The sequence below is a fragment of the Zerene cesonia genome, chromosome 19 (genome assembly GCF_012273895.1).
Source record: "Zerene cesonia ecotype Mississippi chromosome 19, Zerene_cesonia_1.1, whole genome shotgun sequence".
Lineage (NCBI taxonomy): Eukaryota > Metazoa > Arthropoda > Insecta > Lepidoptera > Pieridae > Zerene > Zerene cesonia.
In genome coordinates this window covers 9,229,259-9,253,747 of record NC_052120.1, presented here as the reverse complement: position 1 = coordinate 9,253,747, position 24,489 = coordinate 9,229,259, and the positions used below count along the sequence as shown (strand labels likewise).

General features: G+C 32.4%; 3 protein-coding genes across 4 annotated transcripts in view; 2 read left to right on the top strand and 1 right to left on the bottom strand.

Moving 5' to 3' along the window:
- Positions 1 to 2,441, top strand: part of LOC119834424 (gamma-aminobutyric acid type B receptor subunit 2) — a 41,827-nt gene extending 39,386 nt beyond the window's left edge. The window contains exons 15-16 of the mRNA XM_038358782.1: positions 38 to 249; positions 672 to 2,441. Of these exons, the coding sequence (XP_038214710.1) occupies positions 38 to 249; positions 672 to 1,559 (1,100 nt within the window). The 3' untranslated portion in view covers positions 1,560 to 2,441. The remainder of the gene's footprint in view (positions 1 to 37; positions 250 to 671) is intronic.
- Positions 2,442 to 3,130: 689 nt separating this feature from the next.
- Positions 3,131 to 5,811, top strand: LOC119834459. 2 transcript variants are annotated; one of them, XM_038358826.1, is made up of 4 exons: positions 3,131 to 3,206; positions 3,942 to 4,055; positions 4,595 to 4,722; positions 4,850 to 5,811. In XM_038358826.1, exons 1-4 carry the CDS (start codon positions 3,152 to 3,154, stop codon positions 4,994 to 4,996), a joined length of 444 nt encoding a protein of 147 aa, XP_038214754.1. In that variant the 5' UTR covers positions 3,131 to 3,151; the 3' UTR covers positions 4,997 to 5,811. The 2 variants fall into 2 exon arrangements, with proteins under 2 accessions (XP_038214754.1, XP_038214753.1); XM_038358825.1 differs by lacking the exon at positions 3,131 to 3,206 and having other exon boundaries at positions 3,670 to 4,055.
- A 152-nt stretch (positions 5,812 to 5,963) lies between these two features.
- LOC119834434 (putative fatty acyl-CoA reductase CG5065) lies at positions 5,964 to 17,580 on the bottom strand. The gene is made up of 11 exons (XM_038358793.1): positions 17,478 to 17,580; positions 13,833 to 13,932; positions 12,402 to 12,518; positions 12,045 to 12,167; positions 11,623 to 11,748; positions 11,406 to 11,553; positions 10,773 to 10,874; positions 10,129 to 10,315; positions 9,220 to 9,326; positions 8,438 to 8,567; positions 5,964 to 6,848 (listed from the first exon to the last, which is right to left on the bottom strand). The coding sequence occupies exons 1-11, from the start codon at positions 17,558 to 17,560 to the stop codon at positions 6,626 to 6,628; spliced, it is 1,446 nt and encodes a 481-aa protein (XP_038214721.1). The 5' UTR covers positions 17,561 to 17,580; the 3' UTR covers positions 5,964 to 6,625.
- Between the last annotated feature and the right edge of the window lie 6,909 nt (positions 17,581 to 24,489).

The window sequence follows — 24,489 nt, the reverse complement described above, 5'->3', positions numbered from 1 at the left end:
ATATTTCTTCTTTGCAATTGTATTTACTTTTTTTTAGGTGAAGAAGACCCAGTAATACAAAGTTTAGGGTTGCGACTAGAATGTAAAACAAGACGATTTGTGACAGACGAAACACAAGAACTCCATTTTCGTATTGAAATACAAAATAAGGTTTATAAAAGGGAGGTAGCAGCCCTCGATAAGGAAATAGGTCGTCTGGAGAAATTACTGGCAGAGCCCTTAGAACCTAACGTGACTATGCATAAGCGGGTATGTGTTTTGTGTACAGCTTTCTTTGTATATTTTATAAAACCTGTTTTAATTTGTAAATTAATATTAATTTGTTTTAAATAGGACTTCGGGTACTAAATGGCTGGAATAATAAAGGTTAATAATCTAATAGAGTGTGCGATTTTTAGTGTGATTTATTATATAAATTAGTTTGTTATGATTTTCAAATAGCATTTAGAATAACACTTTTCATCAGTATTAGCAGTTATATATTATGTAAATGAATTCTTACAAATAACTGCAAAAATATGCAGAGTCGCAAAGAGTAGATGTCATTTAGATTTTAATACATTTTCAATAATTTTACACTCCATTGCCTTGTTTAGGTACACGATGTGTCATACATTTGATTTTGGTTTAAATTTGTATAAGTATTTACTAAAATAACTTTTGTGTTTCAGACCGAACTAAATACCGTCGAAGAAGAGGGCAATACGTATGATAAAGATAGAAGAACACCAAGCGTGAGTGGTGGTCTACCAATGCTTCTGCTCTCAGTATTACCCCCAGTTATACCTCGAGCCAGCTGGCCATCTGCTGAAGCATGCAGAGGAAGAAATTCAGTCAGTTTCAGTTCTCAACCCAAACTAAACTATCGCAAATCCCAACAAGCCATTGACTTATATAACCTTTGCTTAAATAAACGTGAAGAGAACCACGGATTTCTACAAAGATTAAAAAGTCTATTCGGAAGTCGGCCATCTAGTAGGAAAGCTTCGACCATGTCTATAGCAGATCCTACAGGACAGAGCATTGCAGCAGCATTAAGAATGCACGTTGGAATGATAGCTGGTTTAGTACCTGGAAACCGAAAGCATTCAATAGTACATTCATGTAATACTCTTAACGTGCCAAATCCAGAACTGAGATTGAGGCGAGAATCGTACGCTAGAAGCGGGCCGATCATTCGGATAACAGACGATGAACCAACATGTTCTAAATACAATTCTAACAAGAGCATAGCATCTTCAAACAAATACGTAGCAGAGCCTGAAACGAAAGTGAACTTTGTCCTACCCAAAACGCATAAAGCCGTGTCTCAAGGTTCCTGTGAAAAAATAAGGGGTTCACCGCGTTTTCCTCACAGAATATGCCCTGCTGCTTCCAGTCTGTCTACTTTAGATACGAGACGCAAGACAAGTGCGGATAGTGTATTCAATATAAGTAGTGTTTTCGATGAAAACCGACGGCACAGCCACCAAAATGTAATTAAGGGTTCTGATAAGAATTTGGAAAACAGATGGAGGTCAACAGAAGACGCCAGGCCTGGCCCGTCAACGCGACATTAAACCGTGCCAAAATGAATGCATCCTTGTAAATTACTAGTCAATGTATAACTTAAGTACTTAAGTAATATAAATTTTACATTAGTACCTGTATTAGATTATTGAATAGTTTTATTGTCAATTAAATAAATTAGTTCCTTATTGGTTCCTCATTAGCCAGAATCTGTTGTTAAATGATATAGAACGAACGCTTTTTCCTTATAATTTTCCATCCCGATAGATTTGATTATTATTAAAGATACGACCCCCTTCTTATCTTTACAGCTATATTTATGCAACTACGGTAAAATATCTAGGATTGGGGTGCCAACGATAATTTCGTATTTTGACGTAGTTTAACTTTAATTTTGTTTTATTTATCTTGATTTGTTAAATTGGATATTGATGTGATGATAAATTGATAATGAAAGTAAATGCTTTACTTGTTATTTTTTTAAGATAATTTCTATAGTTTTAAAGGTATTTTCTTCAGAAAATATATGTATTTGTGTTCTTATTTACATCTTATCTAGAGGCCTAAAGATTTCAGTATGAATTTAACTTCAGTTGTTAGTGAGATGTTATTTCAAACTCTGTAATAAGATATTAAAATGTAATATACAAATATAAGGGAAAAACACCAAAGAGTAGGTATATATAAGTATGAACGTATATTCTATATGTGTGTAAAACTTACATTATTTTTTATCTATACAAAACTAGTTTTAAAGAATATCCACAAAATGGCGGGAACTATAAATGTACGATCTATATAACTATTTAAATGTAAAGGAATTTTATTTAAATATTTTATTCTAAGAAAATAATTGTGAAAGTATTTACTGAAAGAAAGCAATAATATAGTGAATTATACATAGGATAGGTTTAGTTATTATTTACCTAAAGATATTAATAGACATAGGCTCTCCTATTATAAATACTATTAGCGTCTATTATAGAAGTGTTCAATTTTCAAAGTCGGCAGTGAAATATTTTAATAAATCGTTAATATTTTGATGTGTGGAACTCTAATAAATTTATAAAATATCGATTCTTGTTTTATTACCGATATAAAATGATGTATTTTTGCAAAATTTACTAAATCTCGTAAGTAAGTGCGTTTTTTAATACATTTGTTTTATTTTTATTCTATTCTTAGACTTAAATCTTCTTATATATGAAAACTCGAGCATGGCTGGGCCGATTTTGATAATGTTGGTTTTGATGCATTCATAATAGTCTAGGGAAAGTTTAAATGTTTCGAAAAAAAAATGCAAATGGCGTTGCAAAGTTCGCCGGGTCAGCTAGTACTAGATAACTACTTGTCAACAATAGCTAACAGATAAGAGTGTTGTGTTTGACCCTATTTATCACACGGGTCAATGAAATACTGCTCAAGGGAGTGATAAATGAACTTCCTTAATTTAAAATAATTTTATTCAAAATATTATAACATACATACATTTATAAAGTGTTTAGTATTTGTTTGCTTGCTTAAGTCGAACATCTCTGGAAATGCGCGGCCGATTTGTATGAAATTTGGTACGGTGACAGTTTGATACCTGAAGACAAAATGCAGTTTTTACCCGGAAATCCCAGGAGAACGGGATCTGTTAATGACTCCTGGACTATACATGTTTACATATGACTACGCGGGAAACGCCGCGGGCGGTAATGTATTAATCTACAAAGAATATTTATGCAAGTAAATACCTTAAAAGTAATATCTTGAAAAACTGCGACGCCTTTAAAAAATCATGAGTAGTTAATGTATGTTATATCATATAACTATGTACAATTTGATTATCATAATGTTTGCTTAAGCTAATGACTCTAATTGTATTTAGAATTAATTTTGAATTATAACATTGCATAGTTTGTGTAACAACAGACTTATGGAGGTTAGCTTACATCATTACATAGTATAGACGATCAAACTACTCCGAATATAACGTGTTCGAAGCCACGAGAAATAGATAGTTATTTATATAATTAATTAATTATAATATTAAAGCATATGTTAGAGGTTACATAAAGCTTGGAACTTCCTTAATAAGGAAATAATCATGATATTCGATGGCATGACCAACGAAGTAGGCGCAAATTAACTGAAAACATTTTAATTTTTTTAATTTACATAAAATACCTATAACATTATGAACATTACTCGTGTATAGTGTAGTATTAATTAAAGAATAATCTGATAAAATTATACACCAATTATCACTTGTATTTATTAACAATATATGACATTTGGACTTTCCTATCAATTTCAAATTATTATATTCATCACACAGTCGACGTACGCACTCAAGTTATTTCCTATTGTATTAAATTATCATATAAGTATTCCTTCAATAATGCAGTTAAAATATTCATTAATATTAGTTTTGTTTTGTCTTCTAGTGCACGTTTTAGGTGAAACTGTGTATTCAGATGATATGGACCATGTGATAAATTTATTACTAAACAGTGGAAGTATTGATGCGGATAGCAGTGATTCTGTGATTTATGACAATGGTTTGTATAAACATTCTTTTTTATTTAAAACAATTAATTAAATCAAAAGCCTTTTGTTACTTCGTTAAGATGTAGTTTTCTATTGGCAAAAGGTGTTTCAAAATTGGTTAAGTAGTTTTAGGTTAATCGTAAGAAACAAACATATAAACATAATCCTTCTTTTTATACTTATAGAGACGTTAAAAGTCAATTTTTTATTAAATTAAATTGAAATGATTGAGGACTTTGGAACTTGAATATTCAATTCTGTATCTATACGTCTAATTATTACTAATTACATACGAATGAATGATCGATTTTGAGTGCGTTTTTATATAAAAGACGTCTCGAAAATACTCAATAAGTGCCTTAAGTGCCTTAGCACTTATAGAGAATGTTTCTTTAATCGATTCTTTTATTTATCGATTCTTAAATCGCAAATTAAAATTAAAAGAGAAAATGCATTCTAAGAATTAAAAAGTCATTACCGGTTTAAAAAAAAGTTTACAATTTCTTTATTATATTTTATCTGTGATACTAAAAAATCCTTTTTATTTCAGACAATAAAATAATATTCTCGGAAGGTTTATGGAAATGTGGCGATTGTTCAGATTCAAGTGTTAAAAATCCTATTTATAGTGAATCTTATGACGTGGATGCAAATTATGAAGACGATATGGAATTTCAGGTAAAGCAATAATAATGTATGAATGTTTAAAAAATTGTATTGTCTATAAGTCTGTCTATTAATATTTTCGCTATTTAAATAAATATATCATGATAAAAACAATTTATATGTATTATATTGATTTCAGTTCGCACTGTCTATTGAAAACGCGCGATGCGTGACGATTTCTGCCGATGACACGTGTCTTGTTCAAGTGAAATCTGGCAACTGCATCGGCGATAGCGTCACTTTCAGTGCTTCTGGGGCCACTCATTATGACGTCACCGCTTATTAATGTAATGATTTTAGTTGCATTAATGTGGTATTAATTTATTTATTGTTATTACTGTGAAATTATTCGTTTAATACTATAGGTGAGACAAACTAAATAAAAACGTAACAGGCGATCGCTACCAAGCGGTTTCTGCAAGATATCATTTAGTACAGAAGAAACAATAACTTTTATTTATATGAAGACTAGAGGAGTAAGACAGTAATATACAGTATAAAATTATATGGATTATACTATGCAAAACATAATTATAGTACATCAAAATGAATAGTTTGTTCCCACATGTACATTGTACATGGCTCATAATTTAAAATGAATAAATAAATTGTTTATACCGGCAAAACAGTTGGTAGGTACAAGCTCGACTTTTTTTAACAAAATAGCACATATATATGTCGTTATTTTATTATTTTGACTTTAAGAAAATTTCAAATTCTGATTTTAAGGGATTCTCAGTCAACTACTGTGACGCAATGGGCAATGGCAATGGGGTTACTTTTATCTTCTTAAGATAATTGATTAAGAACTGCAAAACGCATTCATTCAAGACGAAGTCATTATATATCAGCTTGTTAATAATACAGATATAAATACAAATGAAAATAAACTAAAATACATTTAAATTTATTTCAAAAACCTACAAAACAATCCCCGGCGTAACTCCGCCAACTACTCAGCAGTAAACTTGTTCAAAACAACTAGAATTCCACAACAAAGCAGATTAATTTATGTTCAGATATTTAGTATCAAGAAATGATTTATTTTCCAGGTGGTTAAATTTAGGTTTAATGTATTAACTGATGATATTGTATGCTGCGCAGTTTTGTTTAGATATTGTAGGCAGCAACCACCCGGAAAAAGTAAGTTTTATTATAAAGAGATATATTTGACAAGCTTCAAAATCTCTTATATATAAAAATAAATTGCTGTTCGTTTGTCTCGCTAAAACTCGAGTACGGTTGAACGGATTTATCTTATTTTGGTCTTGATATGTCCGCGGAGATCTAAGGAAAGTTTAAAGTGTGAGAACAAGAAGGAAAATGTGTCGAAACGATATTCTGCGGCGTTGCGAAGATCGCCGGGACAGCTAGTATTAACCTACACTAATATTATAAAGAGGAAAACTTTGTTTGTTTGTTTGGTTGTAACGAATAGGCTCAAAAACTACTGGACCGATTTTAAAAATTCTTTCACCATTCGAAAGCTACATTATCGACGAGTAACATAGACTATATATGTACCACGGGCGAAGCCGGGGCGAACAGCTAGTATATTATAAAGCTTATAAAGTGTCATGAAAATCTAATTGATCAGTGATCAGTGCTTTCACATGACAGATTAACAAAAACGAGACATATATTCTTATTATATTAGTATATTATGAAGTAAGTCCCTAATATAGATTCACTGTAATAATCTTTTTTTATTTGATACGAAGTAATTCCATTTTATCCAGAGGTGGTCCTCCCCCCTATAGATTCTAAAAAGTCTCCTCAGGAACGTCGATAACCATTTTTAGAAAATAATTGTCTTTCATATTTGGTCGTAGTTTTATCGGGCTTTTAATTTATAATACACGTACATTAAAATAACGTTAATTTAAATATCCACACAATAACCTCATCTTATTCCCTATTTACCATTTAGGAGATATTTCTTTACACCATAACAGAATATTTTCATATATTCGTTCCAACATATCAAACTGGGATCGCATTGGAATTTTCTCTTATCATGTTCGTCCAGAGATTCTATGAGGGAGAGTGTTCTGTTGCATTTAATCAACCAGGATGTTGTTAAAAATGGATGCAAAAGGTCTCTCAAGTGATTGGCGCGGTGGTGTTCCTTCAGATGCCTGAAATAATGAAAATTTATTAAAAGAAGTGTGTGGAGTTACACTGTGTGTGTGTTTGATCGTCATCCTCATGGTAGTTTCAACCGCAGGGACTCAGGGCACATATGAGAGTTTTGAGTCTCGTACATGCCCTTTCTTCACCTACCATGTTCAATTATCGTAACAATTTTACAGTTTTTTCTAATTTATTTTTATTACGGACAAGTTTTCGAGGCAGGTTATGTTTTTCTTTAGAAGTAAACAGAATTAAATCCATACATATAATAAAACTGTAGAAGACTCTGTTGTCTGGGTTTTAGGCTCACACAATTTATTTATAAATTGAAGTTTGACACAACCTATACCTAAGATTAATAATACACGCCTAAATAATTCTATAGTTGTGTGTAGTCTGTTTCTATAGTACCTATTATCCGTTATTCGATCAAAATAATTGTCATATTTCCACAATTATTAATTAGTAAATGAATGTGATGTTACGTGTTAATTTTGCGGTTTATCGTTTATTTGTCCTCTCCATTCGCATCGTTTGTGGTTTTGCCCATTCAGTTTCACACGCCGTGAAATTCCCACTTGAATATTAAAGCCCGTATAAGCACCTAACTACATTGTATTATTTATAATGTTAAAGGTGTTACTCATACCGTAGTAACTACTTACTTATATATGGATATCTGTAGTGTACGTGGATGTGACATGTATTTGACGAATTTTGGAATATAGGATATTTATAACTTAGAACAAAGTTTATGTAGAATCTTGACTAGCATGATATGAATTAGGATTACTTATCAGAGCAATATTTTTCTATATACATACATTTCTTTTATAAATTACTTTACTAAATAAATGTGATATAAACATTATTCATCAAATTCTGAAAACTGTAATATCGTCGCTCAACCTTGATAATACAGTTTTATACTCACGAACAAAGATAACGAAACAAAAACCTATAAAAATGTTAGGCGTTTAAAATTTCAATACATTCGCTGAGATAATATTGAGCTCGTGAAACATTGCCTACCGTTTTAGGTAGGCGCTTTTATTTTGTAAATATATTATGAGGATGTCTATGAAATTTGAATATTGATGTACCGTGGTTCATTCCAATTTAATATTATAAAAACATTGTCTGTAATAGTTATAATTAAAAGTCGCTCTTTTTATGCCAAGAAACTTGACTTCAATTATAGTATGAAACCCTCTTTATATTATATGAATAAATTGGATTTTAGTAGTGAAGTCCGGTGTCCCCTTGTGGGGTATGGGGCAGAAGATATACATCTGTTCCACTGTTTTTTTTTTGGACATTCTACATTTTCTTTATGGATAAGTAGGTGATCAGCCTCCCGTGTCCTGCTAGACTGAGACGTTTTTTTGTGCGTCCCCCCCACCAGGAATCGAACCCAGGACTCTGGTTCTACTCTCTTTACGCGCATTAATTATTGCGTTTTAAATTATATTTTAACACATTTCATTTCGAATGATTTAAGTCTCGGTTAATTTGAATGTATATCTATTACTAATTTCAATTATTATTAAATTCATTATAAAGTAAAACGTTATGTAAGAGTGAAATACAATACCATGGCTTCTTTCCTCTCATGACCAGGCCCGCATCAGCAAAAAAGAGGGGTATTGTTTTTAAAACAAATGTCATACTCTTAACGACTGCTGGTGACATACTCAATAATACTTCACGCTGTTTTCTCTTGCCTGAAAACAAAAAACAGATATATTTTTCTCTGTTGGTTATGGCCTTTACTAACTTTTTTATTGTTATTGTGCCCATGAACATTTGTAAAGGCGTAAGACCTTGTATATAAACATGTAAAGAAACAATACATAGTGTTGACTGTTGAAGAGGGCCCGCTGTGATATCTGCCCTTTTTTTTATTGAGTGATAGGGAAGCGCTTGACTACCATCTCGCCTGCTGGTAAGCGTAGATGTAGTCTAAGATGGAGCGCGCTTCCCTAGGAGGTTTACCTTTGGTTTGAGGAGATTATACCCGTCAGGGAACACAGACTCAAGAAGCATGTTCCAGTCCCTGGCGGTTCGAATAAAGAGACCTCCTTTTTGGTGTTTTCATGCTGCACAGACCCATGTGTCTGTGTTAAAATTATCATTGGATATTTTCTTCTTTATTTTCACCTTGTGATGAAGAATTCTTTGTAACTTGCTGACTTTAAATGGGGATACATAAAAAATTGACGAGTGAAATAAAGGAAAGGACTGGAAAGGGTAATGAAAAGGATTCATGAATCCGACGACTATAAGTTAACTGTGCCAAAACCCTATTAAACTAATGTTTTAGTATGGATCAATAAATGTTGCGGACAAGCTATGGTTATGCTAATTACTACTTACTGAAGCCAAGTTTTCTACTCTCTTCTAAGAATAAATCAGACGCATGTTTCCAAGTTATGGGATTAACTGCGCTGCTGCAGATGTTGTACACCATCACATCTTTTGTTCTATAAATAATAAAGTTCTTTAAACGTATCAATGTCATCTATAAGCATGATTAGTATTTAGACGTTTTAATTCTCGGTTAACACTGTTTTAAGATGTCAATTGGGAATTAATAAGTGTTCTATTTGTTATTATAATTATATTGAGTATATATAGAGAATAGAATATGCAATTTTATCTGTAACAAGCAATCTCGTGGTTTCACTTGCGTAGTGTACTCAGTCGGTACATACAAAAGTAAATATTTATTTTATTAGTTTAGACAAAAATCAAGTGTGCCGCGCGATTTCACCTACAAAAAGCAAGTATTTATATATATTATGTGTTATCCAGCAAGCTAAGTATTATCAAAAACCGTTCAGTGGTTTTCACGTGAACGAACAACATACATCCGAACAAACAATACACATTCTTGCATCTTTCGCCTTATAATATACCTACTAGTTGTGCCGGTTTCAGGCGCAGACGAACCCATAGGTTTCCTCACAAACTTTTAATATTAGTAGGTTATATAGTAAGATTATTGATTTAGTTAACAGCTAGCTCTGGTTCTCAGGTTCAATGTTAGTAGAAGAGAAATATTTAAAATTCATTTCAGAGTTTTGATAATGAGATTTGAGTCTAGTATATATATGAGGGAGGACTACTATCACGAAAATATATAAATATAAGTCTAATGAAAATTCATGCAGCCAGACAAAGAAATACCGTTTTCTTTGTGCTGCTTCATGAATAGACTAAGGTCAACTAGTTGTACCATATTAAATTACATCAATCATATAATAATCATCTAAATATGCATACTTATTTCCTTTAGCCGCAGCTAAAATAGTCAAATTGGTGACGTAATCCACTGGAATCAGATCGCAGACCACGTCCTGTCGCCCATACGCAGCGTTCGTGAGGCCTCTTGCGATATTACTGAAGAGGGCGGTAGCTGCCACCCAGCTATCGGTCCAGCCTTTCACGGGCTCATTAAGGATTGGGCTCACTGATAAGAATTAATAACACATAGATGGCGTGTTGGTTGGAAAATTTATTTGTGACAGATTTATCTTCTTATATTATAGAGAGGAGATTTAATTGTTTGTTGGTTGGTTTGTATTGAATAGACTCCGTAACTAATGCACCGATTTGAAAAATATTTTACCATCAGAAGCCGACGTTGTCTGATTAATATTGGCTAACACAAACAACACGACAAAATTCTTAATTTCTACGACCTAGGGGACAACGGGTAGTAACAGCTGAACCGATTGGGTTGAAATTTTATACGGGCATTTCGATGGTTTCGTGGACGATTTAATTTTTTGATAAATTTAAAATACAAAATTTGATGATATATTTAAAATACAAATTGTATTTTTCACGCTCTACCTACTTCAGTTAAATAAAATCTTTTGTCGCCTACATATAAATTAGATTTGCTAAAGTTATAGAGTACTTACCAATAGAAGGCCTGACTATTATTGCAGGCATGTGCCCTCTATCTTGATCAAGTAGAACTTCACACAGAGCCTTTGATAGTGCATAAGGATTTGGAAACTTTTCTGTAAAAAACAACAATAAGGACTATTAAACAACTTTATTATTCATATTATATACATTATTTTATAATTAATCATAATTTTCTTCAAAAAACTTTACATACATTCCTGGCGAAGGAGGTACCACTCCGAATTCTAAAATGGGTCTAAATGAAAAATTTCTAGCAAACATAAAAAAAAACACGTCCATCGGTTGAAAACCCATGAAATTATCTTTCTTATAAAAAATGCAGTCTCGTTAAGTACCTCCTTAGTACTAATTTGGTTTTTTTCTTATATTAAATTTCGTTGAAATTTATTCCACTGTATATAGGAAAGGGTTCAGGAGTTTCTTAAACACTTTGTTTCCACCCTTGATATTAGAATCACTTTAAAAGTCCTCCTTAAAAGACTTATCCCCTACTCCTAAAAAGTGGCCAACGCATTCACAGAGGCAGTACCTCTGCTAATGTTCTTGGACGGTGCTTATCATCAAGCAAACCACCAGCTAAGATTTGATATAAAAACAGTATTATTTGTATCAGAACGTTATACCTAAGAACTCCTTGACTTTCTTCTCATTAGTTCCATGCTCTTTAACAAATCTTCGAACCTCCTCCACATCTTTAATGGGCGGGTATAGTTTCTCATCGATGACCAGATTGTTCGAATTAGAATATGCCGTCGAAATATAAACGAATGACTGTAAATAACAATTGTGATATCAACAATGGAAATGTCCAGCATTTTCACAGTATTTCAAATGACTTACGTCCAATTTCTTCATATTTTTGCTAAATTCTATCATTTTTCTGGTTCCTTCTAAATTCACGTTCATTATCATATCAAACGTGTCAGCAAATCTGACTGTAGCTGCCGAGTGGAATACTACTGACACCTGAAAAGTACAAATTTATATTGCAACTATTCCCTATACATCACCAAAACATCTATTATGAAAGGAGCAATACAAGGCAATGTATAAACTTTGATTGCAAGTGGACAATTGTATTTAGCTATTTGAACTGGAGGAATTTGTTTATTTATATGAACGCCAATGGACGAATTTCTAAAATTCTTTCATAATATAATGCTATATATATACGGTGCACCCGGCTCAACCCTTTGTTGTGATAGACATGTGCTAAAATTCATATCCTTCAGCTAACTTTCTAAATCGTTCTTTCTACTCACCTGGTCAGCTAGTTTTTGTTTATCAGCAACTTTGATACCCAATTCTGGTGCTGTTATATCTCCTTCAATAGCAGTCACTTTTCTCAAATCCTCTGGCCTTGTTTCTTTTAATTTCTCGAAAATCTGTATATTTTAATCGCAAGGTAATCATGAGTTATAATTATTTTTGCCAATAAAAATCTTTTACATTAGTTACTCGACCATAAAAAAACCTTCAGCTTTATTATTAAACAACAATAGTTGTAATAAAATAAGTAGAAATATTAAAAGCATATAATTTTCGTTTTTCCCTTTAATATTTAATTTAGCCGCGTATCATAAAATGTATTTTAAGATTAAATAAAAATGTATTCTTACTGGAACGTCAAATATTTTCTTCAGCCTTTTGTCAGTATCCTGTCCTTTTTTGGGCCTTATTAAAACATATATTTTATCAATATCCTTGCAATTATACAACAGCCGCTCTACGAACATCTGTAATTAAGTGATATATAATTAAGGGGATAAAAAGACGTCACAAAACTCTATGGTCGTTATTGTCATTTAGTACCATTTTGAATATGTACAACAATATGTACAGAACAGCACTAAATGCATTTTTGTACATTTCTCAAAAATAGTAAAATTTAAGGTATCAGGCAGCCTATTCTGAAATTCGTTGTTAAGAATGTTTATACATTGATTTTTATATTTAAAAATCAAAGCTATAATTAACTTATATTTATATAACATTAACTTATATATATTGGCATTAAAAAGAAATACAAAAACAATAACAAAGTGATATTTCCAGAAGTTGAATTTACAACGATTTTTTTTTTATAAATAACATGCATAACAATACTATTATGGTTTTTTCTTGTGTTTGATTTCACGCGAGTATTATACATTTAGAAATTAAAAAACTTTTTTACGGATTTTAAACGCGATTTATTCATTATATTATTAAACCGACGTTTCGAACACTTTACAGCGAGCGTAAACGAGGGAACGAAAACGGGGAGACGTCTCCCCGTGATCACGACCATAAATAATATTATAATATAAATAATAATTTCTAAATACTATTATGAATAATATAGAGTCGGAGGATATAAGGCTGGATTCCCAGTCTATTCCTTTATTGCCATCATAGTGTCTTCTTCATCCTTTACCCTAAACGCATTTACCTAGAGGGCTACTTGTGAAAATATTCATGAGCGGTGGTGATCATTTACCATTGCGCAAACCAGTTCGTTTGCCCATCATCATCATCAGCCCATATATGTTTCCATTACCAGTACACAGGCCTCCTATTAGGGTTCAGGTGATAATCCACCACGCTGGCTAAGTGCAGGTCGATGTCACATGTCGTCGAATTTTTGATTTTCAGACATGCCGGTTTCCTCACGATGTTTTCCTTCACCGTTTCAAACACTGGTGATTTTATTCACATGTGCAGATAAATTGAAATATCAATTTATTTCCTGCTCGCTCTCCTGGTCTCGAACTTATCGGTTAGTTTGCTCGTATGACATAAATAATACAAAAATAAAATAGAGATATTATTATTCTATATGTATTTATATAAACGATGAAATGATCCTTGTCCAAGTTTTACCTTGTTTCTGACTACTCTAATTCATTTATTTTTGCAGTCTTAATTTAATTCATGCATTGTGTCTATGGTGTTACAATATTTGTGTTGTTGTGTTCTGACGTTCCACTTAATCTACGTCAGGGCATTAAACAGTAATATGACAATCAAGGTCCTTTTGAAATGTTCTTAATAATAAACCGAATTCATACCTTTCCGAGAAACCCAGTAGCACCAGTGATGAACACGGATTTTCCCGCGTAATAATCTTCTACTTTTGTGTATTTGCCTGTTGATATTGGAACAATACTTCTGTGAATAAAATAATTATCATCAACATCTTAACGTTTATTTTAAACTAGCTGCCCCAGCGGTTTCTCCCGCGTAAGTCCGTATCGTAGGAATATCGGGATAAAAAGTTAACTATATGTTATTCCAGTTGTCCAGCTATCTACGTGCCAAATTTCAAAAGGGTTCAAAGAGGGTTTTGTGTTTTTCACCTTTACTTTCCATGGCAATAAGGCCATTTAAATCACTGCACAGTGATAAGGAGCCTTCCTTTGTTGAATTGTCATCCTTTAATCATAATGTTTCTTTATTTTTATTTGTGTTTTATGCAAAACATTGCACAATAAAAAAATAAATAAAATATACATATAGGCTTATGTGGCGGAAAGAGTTAGTGTTCTGTTTGTTACGGACAACTTTATCACTATTATTATTTATTATATTCATAAGATTAATTTACATTTGAGATAAGACTGATACCTAAATTGAAAGATTTGTTTTATAGAATTGTTATGAGATGCTTTGGAGAAGCATCGATAAAGTAAACGTAAGTAAATAACTATGTTTTCAAAATGGTTACGGCAATGTAATGGTTTTAAGTTGTATAATCATTCGTTTCTAGGCTGATAATTTGTAAAATATTAATTTGAGAAATTTTTAAAGTATAGAAAAATAAAATTGGTCACGGGGCGTACCCGCGTTTATTTGTCGTGATATTTTATTAATTCTATTTTTTTTTTATTTCTGTCATTTTTAAAGCTACAAAACTAAAAATTAGAAGAGAATATCCTAACATACATAAAAGGAATTCTCATGAAAATAACGATTCCAAATTGCAATTTGTTTCTGGGAAATTCAATACATATTATGGTTTTATGATTTAGTACATAACCGAAATTGTTGGTTTGACGAGATGTCATAGACAGTAGACTAAATCGTTATTAGAGATCGAATTGTTCTTATTACCCAATAAAATCTTTAAATCTAAGTATCAAATAGTTTTCTTGCCCTTTTTCTCTTCACTTTATTCATAAACACTTAATTTTTTATTGTTATTGTTTAACTTTCTTAAATATTACATAATATGAGTTTCTAGAGAGGTAGGGTAAGAAAAAGGGTTACGCCCTTTTTCTTACCCTACCCAGTACTTTCCTCTATTCCTCTCGTCAATCCTTTCTTTATCTTATATCTATATTTACATTTATAGAGGCGTAAGGTCTAAAAACCATCGCCCGAAAACCATGCGCCTCTGCAAATGTTCATAGGCGGTGGTAGTGCTTACCATCAGGTTATCCACCAGCTCGATTGCCAAAGATGACACAAAAAAGTTGCCTAAATAAGGACCTCTCCTCGACCTCTACTGAGTCAGATTTCCACACTTCTGAAGCATCGGAGCGTGTATCTCATACTGGTTGTTTGATGCATATACGTCATAAGAAAAATAAAGTAATATAGGGGTAGAGAACAAAGATTGTCAATCATTAATTCTTTATGGAGTCCATCGTTACTTTATACTGAAAAACGAGCATATCTCTTTCACGGTAGTTTTTTATCTTTATAAATAAAATACTACTAAAAAGAAGAACCATTTTATATAGTACAAGAAGTCTCACCCTGCTTCGTGCTTGGTACATAATATATAGCCTATTTTGTAATCAGGGATCACGTACATAACCAACGAATGTGAAAGAAATAGCATTGAATTATATGTATAAGAACTTTATTTTAAATATTAGCTTAAGTGCAATTTTTGTTATTTTTCTTATTTGTATCATAACTTTTCTTTTGTTTGTGAAGGCAAATAAGGATTTTTTTTTATTTATTATTTATTAAATATTGAATTCGATCCAGTAGCTCCCGAGATAAGCGCGTGCAAACAAACAAAAAGCTTGAGTAAAAGGCCTCCAGCTCACCCGCTCACCGTACGAAACACAGTAGCATGCTGCTATTTCACACCGGTATTTTTTTTTTTTTTGGTATCTGTGGAGGTGCCCAATTCGCGCCAAAGCGTACTCAACTGTCACAAAGCAAATTCGTAGCTACAAATTTGACTTCATTGTATAAATACGCAAGAAAACAAAGTATTTTAGCAGAGCTTTACTTATATTTTTTTATTTTTTGCGGCCACATTTCATGACCTGACCAGAGACGTAAATTTAACGATGCTGTTTACTTTTTTAACATTGTAGTTATGCTCTCTACTTTTCAGATTCTAGACAAGATAGATTTTTTGCATTTGAGAAACAATTTATTATATAAGTGTTGTCTGCATTAAAATAAATGTATTTATTTTTAGTTGTTAGTTTAGAATATATTCTTTCAGAATACTAATTGCGAATTTTAAATGCGAAAGTTTGTAAGGATGTGTGTGTGTTTGTTACTCTTTCACGCAAAAGCTACTTAACCGATTGCAATGAAATTTGGTACGTAGACAGCTGGACAACTGGAATAACATACAGGCAACTTTTTATCCCGATATTAATAATAAACCCATACTAAACCGTAATAAATCGCGGGGCGCAGCTAGTATAAACATAAACGCGAAAGTGTGTTAAATTGTCTCTCGTTCACGTCTCATCGGATTTTATGGTATTGAACTATAATCCACAGTGATAGAAAAATATACATGTAATGTATGTCTTCACGTCATATTATGAATTATTTAAGTAATTTTTTTATTCTTAATGCATTTTTTGTGGTAGCCGTTGTGGAAAGATAAAAAGACAGTGAGGATTAAAAGATATGCTTACAAAATCATTTTAAAGGTCAGCAATTTATGGGGTAATTTTTTTAAAGTTAATGATGATGTACAAATGCTTATACACAAACTAAATTTAATTGATAGAATCAGAAGCTGATGTTAATCAATGTATCAAGGAGACAGTCGCTTGAGTTTCGGTTAATAAAGTTGTTACGATTATTATATTTCAATGAAAATGAACATACTAACATACCAACGCAAACGTGCTGGATTAAAAATTAATTTTGTCAAAGTCCACATAAAATAATATCGTATCGAAAATATTCTAAAAAATCCTTTTAATGAGAAAGCAAGAGTCTTGTTTTAATTCGCATAATTTCTTTTTAAAAGCAATATAATTTAATATATTTATATAATAATAATACTATATTTATTAATTTTTCAATGAAAAGTGAAAGACAATGGTTGGTTACGTAAGATTTTAGTTTTATTCAAACATAAAATTGTTAGAACTGAGATTCTTTTTGATTCATTTTATTTTTATCTCATTAGGTATTTTAATTTTTTCATATTGTACATCGTAATTACGTAATAAAATCTATATGATTAAAACATTTTTAATGCAACAAAATCTTAGTATAGTTAAAGTTTTACATTTTGGGTACGGAATCATAAAAATATTTAAATTGTTTTGAATGCTATAAAAGCAGTGAAATACATAAAAAAAAAAACTACACATCGTTCTAGATTCAAATCAAATCAAGTGTTTAAAAATCAAGCATTTCATCAAGGCTGTACAAAAAAAAAATAATTAAATAACCAAACTCTTTGGCTACACAAATGAAAAAAAAAGTAATAAATAAAATACCCAGTTGAGTAATTCCCGCCATTTCCGAGGGCTGTGACTGCTTTTTTATTGACACACACGACACACCGAACAAGACGGAACATCGTTGCATACAACAAAGGACCGTGTCTGACTAACTCGCGGACGGTGCATATTTTTTATTATATAGGTAATTTCACCTTAAAGAGCATTATAAATGTAGAGGAAGTTTTAATAAAGAATTGTTTTGGTATTTTATAGATTTTTTTTAACGGGTAACCGATCTGGTGGTTCGCCCGAGGGTCAGGGGTCATCGGTCATCGGTCGCGCACATGCGTTACCGACTCATAAGGGATAAAGAAAGGATTATAAAAGAAGTTTCAGCCTAATTCGTACCAAATTTGCTTCCACAGTACTTTAAATGGAGATATAACTTAAATCAAAAACCTCGTTTTTTTTTAGTTTATCGTGTTTATTTTTATATGTCAATTATAACAGATAATGCCGTTGGCAGTAACGATATTTAGTTGAAGAAAAGCGCACATACGTCACAAATACTGCAGTCTCTGTTCTGTTATTACTCTGTGCATAAAATGCAACTAGAATGAAATATTTTGTTCTATACTTATAATGACATTCAACATTATATCAACCATAAATGTATACATCTTTAATATTATTAATTTATTGGTACCATTAACTTATCGTCGCACTTTCTATGAAATTTGGAAATTATAAAATTAATTTGAGATTTTATAAACTATAAGATTAGATTCGAATGTCTTTTGACGGTTGTTTGAATGCTATTTTAAGCACCATTATTCCATAGCAACTGGCAAATTCTGTCCCGTCATGCTAACAGGCCAACTCATGAAAATTAAATCACCGTAAAATTCAATTTTTGGCGAAAATTTTTGAAGGTTTTTATTCATCAGATCCTTCTACAGATAACAAACACAAGACAAAATGCAATTAGTGAATTAGGTCCAACATTTGGCGGGAAATATGAAGTCGTTTTTAGATTATACATTACTTTTCTATTCTTTAAAAATATCTCATTTATAAAGCATTTCAATGCTATGAAACTTATAACAAAAAAAAATGTTATTCCTTAGTGCTTTATAAAATATTAATTAATTAATAAATTTCAGTTTGAATTGCGATAACAAACTGTGTATTATTATTAGCATGGATTATTTTTGCGTTTTTACGTATTTTTACACGCTTTTTATTAGCTTCACCTGTATGTTTGTTTGTATGTTTGTTTGTATGTTTGTTTGTTTGTAACTGACTTCTTTGGGCGCGATTTTGACCCACTTTAAACGGCCAGATTTCGTTCAAATTTTGTAGATTTATTGAGGACCGATGACAATACACTAATTTGATAAAATTATTCCAGTTTTCAATTTGCAAAATATGATTTTTGTTAAAGCGTGTTTTTTAGTTTTTTTTAAACTATTATTTATACTTATATTTTTCGTATATCAACCTAATCTCAAAGCATTTTATATAAGTACTTATTGTATAGACATCGATTTGATTTTTTTAATGCTTGTTATAGATAAACACAACATTTTCACCAAAAATTCAACTCCATGCTTTCTAGATTAGTTCCCCGACGTGCACAATATGTGGGTCTTCCACAGAAGAGGGAAGTGCGCTCCAGCATATCTATCTTGGCTTACCAGAACCTGGTCAAGCACTTCCCAGCACTTCCACTTCTTAATATGCAGTATCTGAACAAACACACAGCACAATTTATTTATTTAAACATTCAATGTACCACAACAAATTATAAATGCTGCGCCCCGCGGTTTCACCCGCGTAAGTCAGTATCCCGTAGGAATATCGGGATATAAAGTAGCCTATGTGTTATTCCAGTTGTCCAGATGTCTACGTACGTACCGTAAATTTCATTGCAATCGGTTTATCAGTTTTTGCGTGAAAGAGCAACAAACATACATACAAACTTTCGCATTTATAGTATTAGTAGGATTAGTATGAATATATACAATAGATAAATAGTGAGAAAATCGTATATAAGGCGACTCTATCGCTTATCGATCTCTTCCAGGCAATCCTTACGCGTTACGCGGCTTAATAAATTACTGGACCGATTGGGCTGTAATTTCGCATGCAGATAGCGACTGTGGTAAATTGCTATTGTCTGTTTAACTAACTTTTTGCCCGCGGCTTCGGCCGCGTATTTATAGACAATTATAAACAATCCCGGGTTTTTACCCGCACAGTTCTTCCTCCTGTGTGCTGTCCGGAATATAAAGTATCGTATGTCCGTCTCCCGATTCTAAGCTACCTATCCCCAATTTTCAGCCGAATCAGTTCATTCGTTCTTGAGTTATAAATACTATAACGAACACCACTCTCTTTTATATATAGATATAATGTTTAAGATTTTGTTTGTTTGTTCGAATGCGATTTTGGGATAATGCCGGAAACTATTAGACCGAATTCAAAAATTCTCAAACCGTTGGATGCGTGACCTCTTAATGCTAAAGACTATATGTTCTACAGGCAAATCCAGGGTGGAAAGCTAGTAATCTATAACTGTACTTGACTGCTGTAAAGGTGCAATAAAATGCTCTATGATAAACGTTTTATCCTACTAATCATATAATGTTATCAAAGTCACGTATGAACAGATTAAACATTTCTGAATTTCGGTATTTATATATTGGACCTTGGAGAAGGGTATGTATAGTCAAGGACAGAGTAAGCCGAGGAGCAGACGGGCCCCCTGATTGTACACGCCTTTATTGTTAACTAGACGCTCATCTCAGCCGGATATCATGATTCCTATCTTATTCCAAGGGAGCTATTCATCGGGGTATAAACTACCCTATCACCCAAGTCAGTTCAGATCCTGTCTGTTTAACAAATTCCATGAAAATCCGTTTAGTAGTTTCAGCGTTGACGTACAAACATCCAAAGAAATAAACTTTCACGTTTATAATATTAGTGTGAAAATATAGGTGATTAAATGTATGTTCACAATTAAGTTATATATAGTTTTTATATTATTATATAGTTATATAATGTATTCAGTTCAATTAAATGTTTAATTTGCAATTATTGTAATGATGTAACTTGTCTAAAAAGTTTCAATTGTTTTATTTTTATACGATTTAGCTATGCGATGCGAAAAATATGGTCTGTAAACATAATAAGATGATAGAATTTTAGTTTATTAAGGCAAATAAATTTAGATAGTGTATTAACAAATTTGGATGGACCAAAGACGACAGAAAATTAAAATATATGGGACGAGGAATATCAGGAGATAGGTTGTCTCTGTCATAGTCATTGCGTTTACGTTTACCGAAATTATTGCCACAGTAAAAACTGTTGATTTATTATATTGTACTACAATATATTACTACCAATATATTTTTTCGGTTCTGTTTGGATACCTCTTTAAGTGTATATTTTTAATTTTCTATATTTTTGTTATAATTCTGTGTGATTCTTTGTATCAGATTATACACTTATATACTAGCTTTGTATTCTTGAATTATTTATTAATACTATAGAAATGTGTATACCGTAAGCCTCCATAAAGACACAATTAATTTAAATTTGGTATCGGACGTGGCGGGGTTTAAACCAGCATATTTTCGCCGAACTGTAGCAACGCCTAGCCTCTCGGCCACCCGTGACCGGCAATTGGATTCGAAACCCGCCTTGTGATCAAATATTTTTTCATCTTTTAAAAATTTCTCAATTATGATCATATTCATAAATAATAATAGTCATATATATAAAATGCTATCAGATTTAATGTTCGCATTGTAAAGTCTTAAGTATGATAAAATCTAGTGTATGTAAAATGCGAGGCTACAGAAAATATACAGATTTTTCTGCGCTATCTATGGCTTGCTCCTCATGTCTGTGGTATATGTTGTATGTGGTAGTCGAGCACGCTTCGGCACGAATTGGGCCAGCTCGCACCGGGGAAGTACCACACCCCCACAGAAGACCGGCGTGAAATAGCATTCTGCTGTGTTTCGTTCGGTGAGTGGGGGAGCCGGAGGCCAATATCCTTTTCCTTACCCTTCCCAGTCCTTTCCTTTATTCCTATCGCCAATCCTTTCTTAATCCCTTCCCAAAGTCGGCAATCCATTTGTAGAGGCGTAAGGTCTGCAAAGGACCTTATGCCTCTACAAATGTTCATGGGCGGTGGTAGCGCTTACCATCAGGCGTCCCACCAGCTCCATTGCCGACTGTAACTTAAAAAAAAAAGTATATAGGATAATCTATAGTTATATAAATACAAATGACTGGAGTTTGTTTTATTAACAAGACAAGAATGGTGACGCACAAAGAATAGCGTCCCAAGGTAGGTTAGTCATTAACGTCTTTATAAAAGCGTAATTAAATGAGTTTATAGGATCGAACCACAATTTTGTTAATTAAACCAATTAATTTTAATTATGGAAAAGAAAAATTTGCGAGATCAAAATAATTGGAGATAGATTTGATATCTATATTTTTGCTCACATTGTTAAATTGCAATTGGTGAGGTGGCTTTGTGTGCGTATGTTTACTTACTCACGCAGCTCAGTGCACTTCTTGATAATTATGCGCTCCTGGTACTAGGTAAAATGTAAGATGGAATTTATGAATTTAAATATTTATGATATTGTAAATTAAAGCATGCGGGTTACACGTCTATATTGGAACGCGGTCCGAAGGGAAGGGGATTAACACAATACTAATTACCACAATACTATGTTCCCACAGCTGGGACAACGGCCTCCTATGAGGGTTCAGGCTCATCATAATCGCCCACTGGCCAAGTGCGGGTGGTCAGACGTCACATGCCGTCGCACTTTTGATTCTGTGACTTTCCGGTTTCCTCACGACGTTTTCCTTCACCGTTATCTTATCTCCGACTTATCGATTTTAAGTCCGAAGACCATACCACAGTGCATTTTATGTGGATAAATCATAAAACTGTTCATTCACATTTCAGTGTTCATAAACATTTTATATTAAACTTACTGGTTAGTTCGGATCCGCCCGGGTCGATGTTGGGTAAAGAAAACAAAAAAAAGGCTTATATTATAAAATCGGAACGTACAAATAATCAAAGTTTTCTTCATAATATTAGTAAAGATAAATGGAAGTATTTTTCTGTGAATTTATTATAACTATTTTTAATTTTTAATTTTTATAGTATTGAAACGCTTTATAAATGAGATATTTTTAAGAATTGAATTCTTATTGTTCTTTATTTATGAACTTTGCTGTTTTCTATAATTACGTTTATGTTTAATGCAAGTTTTATTAAATGCACTGGATCTCCTTGTTCAATAGGTTATCTGGCAGTCATCGCCGCTTTAGGGATAAGACCATTGGCATTTCTCTTCCAATGCCAGTTGCTTTATTTATAACGGTACTTGTTATTTCCGTGCACAACAATTAATTTGATTTGATTTGATTTGAATTATGTTAGAGCATATTGTAACTCACATGATAGTAATACGTTTAGTTTTGTCAGGACATTGACTATTGCTTGTAGGATTTTCCGAATGTCTTTTTTGTTCCTAACAATTTGACTATCCTACTAATCCTACTAATATTATAAATGCGAAAGTTTGTAAGAATGTGTGTGTGCGTTTGTTGCTCTTTCACGCAAAAACTACTGAACCGATTGCAATTAAATTTGGTACGTAGACAGCTGGACAACTGCAACAACATATAGGCAACTTTTTTATCCCGATATTCCTGCGGGATACGGACTTACGCGGGTGAAACCGCGGGGCGCAGCTAGTAATATATATAATGATTAAACTCCGATAGTTCATAATTTCGCAGAAGCGCGCGAACAAACATGCATTTAAAATTTGTTTTATATTTATATCCCAAACGATTTTATTTAGAAACATTCCCACTTAAAAAAAGGCTTCCTCTGTTTTGTTGAAGCGGGAAAGCCCTTTATAAAAAATAAGTAATATAAAAAGTAATTTATTCAGAATTTAAGGCTTTTCAAACTGTTTCCATGAAATACAATTTAACTGTAGTCGCTGCTTTCAAGGTTACTTCTGTATATTTGCAATATTGGACGGCAATTTCTATTTTTAACCGACTTTAAAGCAGGTGGTTATCAATTCGACTGTATTTGTGTTTGTTATCTTATAACTTTTTGCCAGGTGAACGGATGAGAAATTTTGAAAGAATAGAAAAAATTCGATCACGAGGCAGGATTCGAACCTGCGTTTCTTGCCTAACCGTAGCAACGCCTAGCCTCTCGGCCACCCGTGATCCTGCCACAGTAATCGAATTTCTTCTACTCTTTCGGTTTCATGTGCCTAAGGGGCACCCCACTATTTCACTTTCTATTCTTTCAAAATTTCTCATTTATAAAGCATTTCAATGCTATAAAACTAAAAATGAAAGGTGAACGGATTTTTATGATTATTTTTGAAAGCTGGTGCCTACCATGTGGTCAAATTTAAATTTGCCTAAAAACATAATACAGGTATTAGCTGTTACGAAAATTGGTTTGTGAAAAAATACTTATAAACTAATCTGTAGATACAATGTAAAAAATAACTTCCTATGTCATATTGTATCTTATATTTTAAAAATACTCTCTTTCTACCAGAATAATTTAAGATAATATCTTCGTACTGGCCCGGCAGCTTAACTGTTACAATTATTCGATAAAGCTTAAATTTGGCACGAGCGGTAATTCTGCTAACGAGCCAGCACTGGACCATTTACGAATAACATTACCAGTCTTTATTATTGAACTCGATGTTGTTATATAATCTTTGCGTTGTTAGTTTTAATATCTAAGGAACACACAACATCTTTGAACAACAACTCGTATATTTTATGTTAGTTGAATGTTATTGAACATTCGATGTTGTTAGTTTTAACAACTAAGGAACACACAACACCTTTGAACAACAACTGCTATTTTATTTCAGTTGAGTATTATAGAGGTGCAAGGAATAATTGAATATAAATTTTAATTTATCTGCAGTTTAAAGCTTCCTAAGTCCGTATAAAATATTTTAAAAAAACATTA